This window comes from Ictidomys tridecemlineatus, chromosome 11 (assembly GCF_052094955.1).
Source record: "Ictidomys tridecemlineatus isolate mIctTri1 chromosome 11, mIctTri1.hap1, whole genome shotgun sequence".
Lineage (NCBI taxonomy): Eukaryota > Metazoa > Chordata > Mammalia > Rodentia > Sciuridae > Ictidomys > Ictidomys tridecemlineatus.
The window spans coordinates 17930398-17944035 of record NC_135487.1 but is presented as its reverse complement, the minus strand read 5'-3'; the positions used below and the strand labels follow the sequence as shown (position 1 = coordinate 17944035).

Sequence of the window (13638 nt, the reverse complement as noted above, 5' to 3'; positions counted from 1 at the left end):
CCTGCATAATGGAGCCTGTGCAGCCGCCACCTAGAGCACGAGTTTCTCTGTGATCCGATGGGGAGCAATTGCCGAGGTAGACTGTCTCGGAAAAGGACAGGTACAGAACTGTGTACTCAGAATGGCGCTTTTTACATAAGAAGGTGGGAGGTGAGGGTTCAGATAGTGTATCTGGTTTGTTTGTAAAAGGAACATGGGAAGGTTAAACAGGAAACCAACAGAAGTGTTCATCTATGGAGGGGTGGAAGGGACTGGGTTAGGAGGAGGACTTCTCAATGAATAGTTTTCTTTTGAATCATGTATTACCTACTCAAACATTAAAATTATATTTTAAAAATGAAGTTTAGCTAGGCATGGTGGCACACGCCTGTAATCCCAGCCACTTGGGAGGCTCAAGCAGGAGGGATCACACGTTGGAAGCCAGCCTCAGCAACTTAGCGAGGCCCTTGTCTCAAAATAAAAAGCAGGGATGCAGCTCAGGTGGGTTCAATCTCAAGTACAAAAAATAAAATAAAATTTAAATTAAAAATTAATTCATTCATTAATTAAAAGTTCAGTTTTCTTTAAAGGCTGAATTGCATTAATGGTCTCATTTTTTTATTTGGCTCAGATTCTTTTGCATCCATTCCAAATCCCTTTGGATAACATGTGGGACAAGAATGCTAATGTCTCTAGCTTTTTGGGTGAAGCTGAGCTTCTCCCATGCTCATGACCTTGGCCAGCACAGCCCTGAAAGAATGGAGTTGGAGAGGTGGGAGGTACACTCACCCCCCAAAACAGGGTGGCATCAAATCCAGGGCCTATGCATCCCCAGCCCATCTTGGGAGAAACTCTCAGCAGCTTTGCCAAGTATGACCTCTATGCCAGGACAGGTGACATCTCCTGCTAGGGGCCGCTGGGTAGGCCTGCGAAGTTCCAGGCCCAGGGCCACGTTGGACGTGTTTTTCACAAGGCCCTGAGACGGGAGGCCTGGTCATGCCCCCGGATCTATCCTGGGGCTGTCAGCAGGACATCAGCTCACCTCTTTTGAGAGCCGTGTGAAGAGGTCCCCACCACGCAGGAAGTCCAGAATGAGATAGAGCTTGCCCTCGGTCTGGAAGGCTGGGAAGAGGGGAAAGGCCATGGTGGTGAGCTGGGCCTTGTGACCTGCCCCTTGGGCCCTGGCTCCCGTGGTCTGCCAGGAGGGAGGTGGGACAAGGTACAGGAGAATGCAGCAGACCACAGGCACGGGCCAGTGCTGGGGTGGGAGATCAGGCAGGGTGTGCAGTCTCACCATAGTGCAGTTTCACCACAAATGGGTGGTTTACATCAGCCAGGATGTCTCTCTCCATCTTGGTCCGAACACGGTCACGCACTGGCCAGAGGAGAAAGGAGTCACTAAGAGTCTACACACCGAGCCACTCTCTCGGTTCCAACTAAGGGCTCTTTTCCACTTGTTCCTCCAGGCCTGAGTTCCCACGGTCCCTCACCTAGGGCTCTGGGGACACTCGATCTTGATTTCCTTCTTCCTTCCCAGGCTGCTCTGCTCCTCGGCTGGCTTTCTGCCCCCCCATTCCTCATGGCAATGCCCAGGGCTAGGCCACGGCACCCCACCAGTTCTCTGGCCTCCCACCATGCTCGGTTGAGGGCCACCGAGCAACTTGTGCCCCTGTCTGTCCTATTTTCTGAGGTCTCCAGACTTTGCCTCTGTACCTCCCCGCAACACTCCTTTACCAGGCCCCTCTCCATCTGCCATCAAAATTCCCAAATTCTAGTCTGGGGTGTTGAGATTTGGTAACCTAGGGAGCTAGCTAGAGGGGTAGATTTTCTGGGTCTAAAATCCTGAAAAATTCTGATTGGTTGCTCTGAGTGGGGCTTCTCCACATTTTTTTCCTTTTTCTTTTCTTTTCTTTTCTTTTTTTTTTTTTTTTTTTGGTCCTAGAAGTCACATCTCCAGACCTTTTTATTTATTTTTTACATTTTCGAGACAGGGTGTCTTTAAGTTGCTGAGGGCCTTGTTAAATTTGCTGAGGTTGGCCTTGAACCTGAGTTGCTGGGATTAAGACACATGCCACTGCCCCTAGCCACATGCTTTTCTTTTCCTTTTTTTTCAGGACCAGGGATTGTATCAAAGAGCACTTAACCACTGAACCATCTCCCTAACCCTTTTTAAAATATTTTGAGACAGAGCCTCAAAATATTTTGCTGAGGCTGGCTTTGAACTTGCGATCCTCTTGCCTCAGCCTCTTGAGCTGCTGGGATTGCGGACATAAGCCACGCACAGGCCTTTATTCGCTTTGACACAGCAGGGTCCGTGCCTCTGAGGTTAACTATTGCAGCCACAGTTTACCAAACATACCTTACATTTCCAAACCATCTCAGGTAAACGGTCCCTCCTTCCTGGAGTGCCCATCCTCTGTCACTGGGATCTGGAAAACTCCTAACTCATCCCTCCAGGCACGTCTCACATGGCTACTCCTTAGGTGTCCCCCCAGCACTCAACCTGCCCTCTGTGAGGCTGCACCCCCCCGACCTTCAGGCTCCAGCTTTGACCATTGCCACACACAGGTCACAGCCCTGTACTGTGGGAAAATGAGGAGTTTCCCCCACAGGCAGCCCTTCAAGAGCCACACGCCGATAACAACCTTAGCTGTCACTCCTTTTCTCCTCGCCACACCCCCCAGCCAGGGCTAGGCTTGGACTCCACCCTGCAGTCGCCACACTGGCTGCCACACTAATCAGTGACAGCCGCCCCGCATCCTCTTCCAGCTGTCCTCAAACCACTTGAAACCTCGGAATTCTAGACTTTGGCTTGGGGCTCCCTTCCACGCCTTTCTGCCACCTACCTCCATGGCTTCTTTGATTCACCCTCTTATGGGCCCAGTTGTCCCCGGTCCCCACCCTGAGCTGAGAGCCAGAGACTCTTCCAACATCACGAAGCACCTCTGCTACCCAAGCACCTGTGCCTGAGCAACTTGATATTGATGAATTCTGGGGGATATGCCCCCCACCCTGCCACAAGCAGGCTGCATTCAACCAAATACCACTCTAGACATGAGCCTTCAGCCCGCCGCCTTCACTTGGCTTGGGAGGGGGGCCTGAGGGCAGGGGCGGCTGAGAGTAGGCCTGTTTCTCCACCTTCGTGCTGGGTGCTCCTGAAGACGGAGCTGCCTCCCTCATCCCACCCAAGCCCCATGAGACCCTCTCACCTTTCAATGTTGCCTTCTTTAGCACCTTCATGGCATACAGGTGCCCACTGTCCGGCCGGGTGACCTTGCGCACTAGGAAGACCTGAGAGGGCAGAGGAGGAAAAGCCAGGGAGAAGCTGGAAGGGGGCTGAAGCCACCAGCTCCGTCCTATGCTATCCTCTTGCTTCTCTGGGTCCCACACTGACCTTTTCCTGGGTACCCAGGTGACCTTTCACACTTGCCCTCAGAGCCTCTGGACCCCAAGGTGACCCTGACCCCCACCTCTGATGTAACCAATGCTGCCCTCCCAGACATGGGCTCATGACTCACTTTGCCAAAAGATCCCTGGCCCAGAACCTTGAGGAGCTCAAAATGGGATGGATCGGCCTTCTCGGAGCCAGCCTTAACGTGGTGTGTGATGGAGATCTCCTTGAGGACGCCCTCATCCTGATGGAGGGAGAGAGTGGGTAGACCAGCAGTAGCACAGGGTATATCCCCAGCCAAGTCATTTCCCCCAGAATTCATCAGATCCAACAGGCCACCCCTGGTCAGGGAGCCTCAGGATCATCAATATCAACAGGGTTCAAGGTTGGGCAGGTCAAACCACCAGGTGGTGCAAGCCCAGGAGAGTCACTGCTCCTATCACTCCTGATGTTCTGGCCTGCTTAGGCTGAAAAAGGTGCCCAGGCCCAGCCAGGCTGGCCAGGCCAGGCCAAGCCAGGCCAGACCAAGCCAACCTGACTCAGGCTGAGGTGAAGGGACCTGCCCCAGGTCTGCCCTGTGGGGCTCCCCTCCCCCTGCTGTTTTGGTTTTGCCACAATAGGAAGTGGGGCTTGTTCTCATAATGGGGAGGCAGAGCTGGGCCTCTGTTCCTGAGATGAGGGGATCCTCTGGTTGAATGGATAGGGCTAAGACACACAGAGACCCAGAGTCATCCAGATATCCCCCTCAACCCAGTAAATGCCTGTGTGGGGCAGGTGGGAGTTAGGCCAGAGAACCTACGCCTTACTTGCCCGAACACCCCCCCTCATCAGGTCCTCTGTTCTATCATCTGGTCTTGCCCTGAAGCTCCAAAGAGCCTCAACAATTCCCCAAGAAGCAAGTCTAGGCAGGCTGGAGCCCAAAGCAGCTTAAGCCAAACCAGCTGCCTGGGCACCTGTTCCAAGGGCCACCACCAGGCCAGGACTAGATATCCGGACACACTTACCAAGTCCCGCTGGGGACCAGAGCCAGGGCCATGGGCAGGCAGAGAGGTCTGGCCGATCCTGGGCCGCTGCTTCCTGGGCAGCCAGGGGAGCAGGGCCCAGAGCCGCAATCGGGGCGGCTTGGGATCCTGCTCCATCCGCCCAGTAGGGCCACAGCACCATGGCAGGGACAAGCAGCCTCCAGGGCTGCTGTAGAGGTGGTCGGCCCCAAGGCGGATGTGCAGGATGAGGGCGCAGGGGCTGGGCCGGCCAAGGCAGCCAATCATTTGGGGCCTGTGGTTTCCCAGCCCTGGGCCTCCACCCTCCCCAAGTTCCCTCTCTTCCCCTCTCCCCAGTGCCTGAGGGCTGCCCTCTGGCCCTCTTTGATATTCCCTGAATGCCCACAAAGGAAAAGCCCCATGCCAACCCAGCTGCTGAAGCAAAAGGTACCCAACAGGCACAGTCAGACACCTAACGTGTGCAGGCAGATAAAGAGACACCCAACAGGTGGAGACAGATAAAGACTGGCATCCAACAAGCAGGGGCAGGAAGGCGCACAGGCTCAGCAGGCAGCGATGTGTGAGGACACACACCAACAGGCAGAGACAGGAGGGAGTCATGTACCTATCAGGTAGAGGCAAGAGGAACTCACATCTAACAGACAGAGGTGGAGAGACTAGCATCCAACATGCAGAGGCAAATGGGGACACAGACCCAAAAGACAGAAGGGAACACAAACCCAACAGGCACCCGACATGTGGCATGGACCCAACTGAAGAGGCACTTATCACACAGAAAACAGAGACAGGAACTCACACACACACAGGCTGCACAGCAGAGAAGCATCCATCATGAGGCCCACACAGACTGACAGATACCCAGGGCACACTCAGGCAGGCAGCAAGGCAGGATCCCCAAAGGATTAAGGGCAGAGTTGTGGGTTCTTGATGGTGTGCCTGGGGGTGGGGAAAGGAATGAGAGGACACAACCTACAGGGCCCAGCACTCAGGAAAACAGCCTAGCATCTGTGTCAGACAATCTCTGAGGTATTCCATTTCCCTAGGTTTTTTTTTTTTAGTTGTTGATGGACCTACATTTTATTTATTCATATGTGGTGCCTCACACATGCTAGGCAAGCGCTCTGCCACCGAGTCCACAAACCAGTCCACCCTAGTTTGTTTCCTCACATTCCAGGGCCTGAGAGAGACCCATGACTGAGGTAGTGGCCAAGAGGGCCATCTCCTGAGTAGAATCTGATAGCTTTGACTCCCATCCAAAGATCCCAATACCCCTTTTATCAGGAACATGAAGTTGAGGCCCAGAGGAGAGTAACTCTCAGGCTCAGAGCAAAGCAGTGGCAGAGCCAGCATGGACCCAGCCCTCCTCTAGCTCCTGCCTGGCGTGGGGTCCACAGCCTCCAGTACCAGCAAAGGGTGGGCAGGTAAGTCGGTCAGATCTGCTCCCTGCCCACTCTCACCTTCAGACCTAGGGCCAGTCTGAGACTTCCTGCTCCAGGTCTTGACCCTCAGACTTAACCCTATCTTTGGCAGACTGTATCTGATGGACAAAGGAGTTGGTGTAACAACCCCTCCACCCCCCCACCCCCACAAAAAGAAGCCGCATGTTAATCAGGCCCCTGAGCATAACCTTCTGCTGGGACAGACAGAAAGCCTAGCTCAGGGAGGGGCTGAGATGGGCCAAGACCACACAGCAATCCCTGGCCACCCACCCTGAGATCTGCGCCTCTATCTTGCCAGGCTGTCCCTGACAGAGAACACTCCCTGGGGACAGAGGCAGCCACCCGGAAACCCCAAGGGACAGAGCCATCCCCAAACTTACTCCTTGCTCAAAGACATGGTGACAGATACTACTGGAGGCAGGCCACCCTTCTGCTCACCTTCCTGGGACAGGAGACCAGGTCTCTCTCAACCCTGGGGAAATCTGCTGGGGTCTGCATGGTGGGGCTCCAGCAGTGGCCAGAGGGCCCCGCTACTCCTCTTACTTCTGCTTTTTTTAGTGTTCTTGGCCCAGAAGGCAGGGTCCCTGGCCCCCCTCCTTCTCACTTCCCCCTTGGTAAGGAGGAGGGACAGCAGATGGGTCAGGAGCCTCTGCTGAGGAGAGGACACTGCAGACCCCAAGCTTATAACCCAGGGACAGCCCAAGGGTATGTCCCTCCCTGTCTCCTCTGACCCTAATGGGGGTGACAGGGTCACAGATAGAAGCCACAAGGCAATCAGGTGGTGACACAGTGGGCTCCCAATACCCCCAAACATGCACCTAGAGGCCCCCAAGAGCACGTGGGACAGCAGTTGGAAAGGCTGGGGCCCGACTGCCCAGCAGACAGTGTAGGCACTGGCTTGGCCCAGTTGTGGCCACCCAGAACAGCAGCCCTCAGAACAGATACCACCAGGCCTGGCCCTGCCCCAGCTCAGGTGCCCTGAAGATGCCTGCCAGTCCTAGGCCCTGGGATGGGCAAGAAGACTCCAGCCAGGACCTCACAGAGGGCTACGAGGAGGAGTGGGCCTCCGAGGCCGGAGGTGGAGTGGGCCCAGCCCCTTCCCATGTGGCTTCACCTCATCCTCACACCAGTACACCCACAGGAACTGACAGATACACTCAGTGATGATCGGAAACCCTCTCCACAGCCATCCCCTGCAGAGAAACACGCTCCCCCGCCCTCGGGCGGACTTCCCCTTCCCCATGCTCGCTGGGCCTCCGATAACAGTCTGCGGTGATGGCCTACAGGCTTGTGAAAGATCTTCCCTCAGAGGCCCTGTTGCTTCCTCAGGCAGGGCAGTCTGGACACCCAGAGTCCCCTGGTCTAATGCCAGTGCCAATTCAGGGCTTCCGACTCCCTTCATCCCTCAGAAGCAGGGAAAGCACTTCTGTGGCTACGGGGTACCAGCAGGGGCCACAGGAAGGAAGCAGTCTCGGCACTGCCTCTGCTGAAGGGTGTGGGGGGCCTAAGGCCGCTGGTGGCGGAGGAAGGGCCAGCCACCAGCCCATACCCCTGGGTTTCTGCCTTGTCTCCGCTGTACACACTTCCTCTTTATTTACTTCCTCCCACAGGGCAGCTGGGAGAGAAGGGGAGAGCGCACAGGCGGATCCCCAGTCCGTAAGGTCTTCATGCTTGGCCTCCCCCTACTATGGTCAAGCCCACCTGATAGTCCCCGCCCTAACAGACACCAGCAGTTCTTCCTCCGCTGGCAGCGATCTGCAGGGCCTCCCAGGTGCTCCCCTTTCTAGTGGGACAGATGTCTCCATCTCTAACAGCATGCCTCTGGGAAGGTGAGGGGGGCCCCCAGTTCCTAGGCACCGGACTTGGGGCCAGTGATAATGAGAACTGAGACTCCTGTCCCTGAGCATTCAGGTCCCCCGCCCATTCTATCTTTCAACTTTTGCTGATGTGAATTCCACCAGGTGTATGCTTGGCACTGGGGTTCGGGGTTAAGAGCCCACGTCTCAGTTCCAAAGGGAGATATCATCATCCCCATTTTAGAGATGAGAAAACTAGACTTGAAGAGAAAGTGACTTGCCGGAGGTCACATGGCTAGCGAGGCCGAGAAGTAAGAGTGAAACTTACTGACTGCTTCCAAAGCCTGCGCTCTTAACCTCTCACCACAGCCCTCTTATAAGGCCAAACTGCCTACCCACCTGTGGAGGTCCCTGATAGTTCCTGGCCCCTGCTCTGTTCAGGCAGGAACCAGACACTAGAAGGCAGCAGATGCTAAGGCAACCCAGGCCTTGACCTCTGGCAGCTCTGAAAAGAAATAAGATAACAAAACACAATGCCCCTGCCCCAGAGCTGCAGTCAAGGTGCTGTGGACGCCCAGAGCCAAGGGCGGGGTCTGGATAGATCTTCTAGAGACAGGACAGTGTAGTTGGGTACAAAGATTGTTGACCAGGCAGAATGCAGGGTGTGGAGGGGAGACAGTCCTGGTAGAGAAGGAACTGGCTCCTCACTAGCTAGGTGCAACCAGGCAAATCTCTTTCTTTCCCTGTCTGAACCTCGGTTTCCTCCTCTGTAAAATGAAGTTTCAAATTACACATTCCATGCTCAGAAGGTTATTTCTAGAAGGTTGTTTGTAGAAGCAAAATGAGCCGTGGAGACAAAGAGACGTTTTAAACAGAAGTTCTCCCTGGTTTAGTTGATCTGACTGCCGCAGAATCTCCACTGGGCAAGCTAAAGGGACAGAATCCAAGCACTGGCCCCAGGTGCTGAGCGGGTGGGCTGACCTGCTGTGGCTAGTCCAGGGAAAGTTCCTCCCAACACCTGAGGGTGCCCAAGGCTCCCCAAAGTCCACAGTCACATCCTGCCTAAGCTCTGGCCAGGGGCGCATGAGGGATCCGGAGGGATCAGGGTTTCATAAACAGGAAGAGAGGAGGGGAGGGGGGAGACATTCAGTTCTCAAAATAGCAGGGCAGGCACTTCAAAGGGGTCCAGCTCCGGAGATGGCCAGAGGAGAGGGCCTGGGGTGCCCAGTCCATGCCCAGGAAGGGAGGGAAGGAAAGTGGGAACCCCGTGTGCCTGAAGATACCAGGTGCACTCAGGTGCTGAAGAGATCCAGGGAGTACACGCTCTGCACCAGCTGTTTACACCCTCACTGCTAAAACCCCAATTCCCCTCTTCCTGAAATAAACAAAATAAGCAAGCATTAGACACCAATATTATTCTAGAAACATTGTTGGATACCTTAATTAATACATATCACATTTCCTCTTCCAGGAGGGCCCTGAGAGGTAAGCTCCATACTGCTTCTATTGGAAAAGATCCAAGCCTTGCAGGAGCAAGTTACTTGTCCCAGGTCACAGGCAAATGGAGACAGGGGGCAGGAATCTGAACTCAGAATCTCTGACTTCCAAGTCCCCTCCCCTGCTTCTTCTCCATTTGGAAGGCCCTGCTGCTCAGATCCTGCCGTCCAAAGCCTGGCCAAATGCTAGCTCTGCAGGGAAGTGGCCAGGTGCCCAAGAGTCCACCCAATTCTTCTTCCTCCGCCACACATAGCAGTGACCATCTGTCTGGTCCACTCTCAGCCCTAAGCTCAGAGGCCACCAACTGGGGCTGTGATGTGCTCATCACATCTTGCCACCAAAAGAAAAATGAGCACCTGGAAGGTGGTATATGTCTCTAGTGGACACAGAATGGAGGTTGTGTGTGCCCACAGCCATGTTCCTACCGCACCCTAGAACCCACCACACAGTTCTCCTGTTTCCACCCTCCCTCCAAGACCAGGAGCTCCCTGAGGCTGGGGGATGTTGACTTCACTTTGGGGCTCCTAATGTTATAACAGGGTGCACTAAATTTCTGATGAAGGATAAACTGGCCCATTGCCAGTTCCTTCTACTGCACATTGATGAGGGACTGATCACAGGTTGAGCGCCCCCTGGTGTAGTAAGCCTGGAAGTGGGCAGTGGGGATACTGGTGGCTGGAACAAGAGATGGATATGTAGACACCCAGGGATGCTGGCATTGGGGTCAGATACCCAGTGCTCCTCCTCTTCAGCAGAAATCACAGGATGGGGAGATGGGGAGCCAGTAGAGGTTACCTGCCTGGGAAACCTCCTCCTTCCTCTCAATCAGCCTCTCTGACTTTTGTACTAGGGATTTAACCCAGGGGTGCTCTACCATTGAGCTACACCCCCAGCCAATTTCACTTTTTAATTCTAAGACAGAGTCTCACTCAGTTACCCAGGTTTGCCTTGAACTTGTGATTTTCCTGCCTCAGCCTCCTAAGATGCTGGGATTCCAGGTATGCACCACCAAGCCTACCCTTCCAATTCTTGGGGTGAGAAGCTGCATTCACCACAAGCTCTCCAAAGACTGCAAAATCCCCTGCAACCAAGAAACTCCGCCCCAAGGTCTGAATTTCTGGCTCTCCACCAGGACCTACAGCCCTTTTGTTTTATTTTAGGTAATTAGGAGTAGCTACTCTGTGGGAGAGGCATCTCCAGACCAAGGGGTGGGGGCTGGAGTGGTGGCTCAGTGGCAGACCACTTGTCAAGCACATGTGAGGCACTGGGTTCGATCCTCAGTACCACATAAAAATAAGTAAAAAAATAAAATATGTCCATCTACAGTAAAAAAAAATAATAATAATTTTAAAATGATAAACCAAGGAGCCCAGACCTTGACAAGTAGGCAGAGTCCCAGGCTGGATCCTGGCCTCTCTGCTGGCTGTTGTCACAGTAACCAACAGTGGAGGGGGTGGGAACCTCCTTCTCTCATCCTGCCCCACCCCACCAGCTCAAATACCTTATCTTAGGAAGCTGAGTCAAGGTAAACACCGGGACCAACCCCAACTCCATCTCAAAGGTCAAGCCTATAGTAGATGGGCTGACCCAGGCCTGGAAGGCGGGGCTTCTCACAGGAAGTGGAACTGAGCAACACTCAAGGCATTCACACCAAGGGTGCTGATGCCCCCTGGGGGGACCAGGTAGTCACCACCCCATTTGTCCTCCACATCACTCCTGTGAGAAAGGCACTATTTTTCCCAACTTACGGACTCCCCCACTGCGACTCAAGAGAGGAGCTTCTGGGCCAAGGGTGGGGGATACACTGAGACTAGAATCCAGGTTTGCCCATGTTCTGCCCCAGCCCAGGGGGCTTCCAAAACCACTCCACAGCTGCCTCCCTTGGCCCAGAGCTACCTATGAGTTGGGTATGGTCCTTCCTACTACAGAGATAGCCAAGGCCCAAAGGGAACAAGGGGACCTACCCAAGGTCACACAACAGGAACCAGCCTCTGGTGGTTCTGGCAATACAAGAACCAGGAGCAGGGTCTAAGGAGCTCTGGAAGGAGCCGGGAAGCAGAGACAGCAGGGGAGAGGAAATGGGCCTCAGCCAGGTGAGAGCCCAAGGAGCCACTCCCCAGGCCCAGGAGCTGAGCACAGTGTCTGAGCCTCTCCCATCATTGTGTAGACTCTCTGCTTAGAGTGGTCCAAATTCCCTAAGTCAATAAATCCAGGAAGAGCCCTGGCCGGGGTGACAGGTAGCCAGAGTCCCAGGCTGGATCCCGCTCCTAACCCTTTCTGGGCTGCGACCCCCTCATGTCACAGGGAGGTTGGAACACGTGAGTTCTATGCCCAGGGCTGCTATGAGGATTAGGAGGGATGAGAGAAGGCAGGCTGAACTGGGCAGAGGGGCGAGGACAGGGCCCTCCTCTCAGGTGGGGCAAGGGCAGGCCTCTCTCCCCAGAGCCACACAAACAGAACTCCCACAGTCCCTAGCCCAGGCCACCGGCCCTGGTCCTCACCTTGGACAGCTGAAGTCCAGCTTCTTCCCCTGAGGCCTGTCCATTCTGGAAAAAAGAAGGGAGATGGGGAGGCATTGTGAGAACTCACCTGAGTGGAGGAAGAGGCGCCTCATCCTTGGTGGCTCCCAAGAGTCAGGGAGGCCATGGAGAGGAGCAGGAGTTCTGGGTGGGTCCCCTCGACCTCTGCTTCCGCAGCGAGGGCACAGGAACCAAGTCCTCTGTCAACAGTCCCTCACACCCTGGCAGAACAATTTCAGGGGCTGCATGCCCTCCCCTGCTCTCCACCTAACAAACACCTCATTTTCCAGGGAGAAGGAAGAGGCCTGTGTGGCCCAGGCTCTGCCAAGAGAGACTGTAACCCACGGTGAGAGGTCTCAGTTTCCCAATCTGTAGTGTGGGGTTGGTTACCCAGATCTCCAGAGTCGCCGCCAGCGTGGAAAGAGACAAAGTCTGGGCAAGTGTCCAGCCCAGAGGTGGCGACTGGGACCCCTCCCTCCCCATCAGGCAGAGTGATGGCTGCCTCCCCCCTCCCCCTGCATTCCTTCACTATACCACTTGTCGCACTGAAGGGACTGTTTACTCCCGGGCCTGCCCTTCCTAATAAACGGGGAGTCCAGAGAGGGCAGAGAGGAGATCTTGGTGACAACAGCTGCTCCTCTGAGCTCCTGCCACATGCCAGGCTGGGCTCAGTGCCTCACACCTGTGGCTCCATTTAATCCTCACGACAGCCCCAGGAGGTAGGTCCTGGCCCCACTAGCAGAAGAGGAAATTGAGGCTCAAATGGGGGTTAATGATGGCACCTAAGGTCACACCACTGAAAAGCAAGGATTCCAAATCTTGTCCAAAATCCAAGAGGTGTTCAAAGAAGTCTGTTGCAGAGACTCCCCTCGTTCCCAAGGCAGCTATCGGTGGGAAACCTGAAGTCCACCCTGGGCAGCGCTGGCTTTTCTAGATTTCACCCTCACACGGGGCACCCTGGGGTGTACCAAACCAGGCCATCTGTTTACTGTTGAGGTGAGCTGGGTAACACTGCCTACCTGGGCCTGAAGGAACTGTCCTCAGCCCTCCTGGCATGGAGAGTGCTGTGAGGCAGGCAGTGGGATCCCAGTAGCTAGGAAGACTTAGCCTAGGGCAGGGCAGGACTTTGGAGCCCGGAGCTGGGTCCACAGGGCAGCTGTGGCCTTGCTTGGCAGCAGCAGTCACAGCTGTGCTTTGCCTATTACATAACCTCCCTGCCCTGGAGCAGCACCCCTTGCAGCTCCTAGGACATCCTTCCTGCCCCTGAGCTCCTTTAATGCCCCTAAATCCTCCCCAGGGGCCAAGTGTTCTGCAGGTCCCTACACATATACCCCATCACCTCTCAGCAGCCTAGGGAGAAGGGACAGGTTGATCAGAACCCAGGGCATAGAGTAGGGCAGGCTTGCATTTGTAGGCTGGGTTCCAACTCACCCAGCATTCTAGACTCTTCTTTTTGTTTGTTTGCTTCCCGCACCCTCCCTGAGTTGCCCTGACCCTCTTCAGGTCTGCCTTTCCAGACTTGACACAGGAATCATCCCACAGATGATCACAACTGCTTACCCTGCCTGGCCCACTCCACTCTGAACCTTTATCATCCCCAAAATCAAGTGTGACCTTTTCACTTAACACAGTCACCCAATATTTATTGAGACTCTTCAATGGACCAGGCCTCAAATATTTCTGTGACAGAGAAGAAAGACTTTGTTGCCTGGAGAATAAAAATTCATGCTTCTTAGCGTGAAATTCAAAGTCATCATCTCCAACTGTTCTGCCAGGAGCAGTGGCCCACACCTGTAACCCCAGCTGCTCAGGAGGCTGAGGCAGGAGGGTCACAAGTTCAAAGCCAGCCTCAGCAAAAGTGAAGTGCTGAGCAACTCAGTGAGACCCTGTCTCTAAATAAAATACAAAGTAGGGCTGGGGAAGTGGCTCACTGGTTGAGTGGCCCTGAGTTCAATCCCCGGTACAAAAAAAAAGTGTGATCCCAGCAGCTCAGAGGCAGGAGGGTCAGCCTCGGCA

At 54.6% G+C, this 13638-nt stretch overlaps 1 protein-coding gene across 5 annotated transcripts in view; it reads right to left on the bottom strand.

Annotated features, from left to right (window-relative positions):
• Positions 1-13638, bottom strand: part of Rps6ka1 (ribosomal protein S6 kinase A1) — a 40607-nt gene that overhangs the window by 20884 nt on the left and 6085 nt on the right. Inside the window, exons 1-6 of one of the 5 annotated variants that reach the window (XM_078025677.1) lie at positions 12642-12708; positions 11605-11649; positions 3498-3614; positions 3189-3270; positions 1274-1354; positions 1022-1101 (exon numbers count right to left, since the gene is read on the bottom strand). In XM_078025677.1, coding sequence (XP_077881803.1) covers positions 1022-1101; positions 1274-1354; positions 3189-3219 — 192 coding nt within the window. In that variant the 5' untranslated portion in view covers positions 3220-3270; positions 3498-3614; positions 11605-11649; positions 12642-12708. Of the gene's footprint in view, positions 1-1021; positions 1102-1273; positions 1355-3188; positions 3271-3497; positions 3615-4374; positions 4547-6190; positions 6391-11604; positions 11650-12641; positions 12709-13638 lie in introns of those variants that run through there. The other 4 variants (XM_078025676.1, XM_013364753.4, XM_021734531.3 and 1 more) reach the window with 4 other exon arrangements.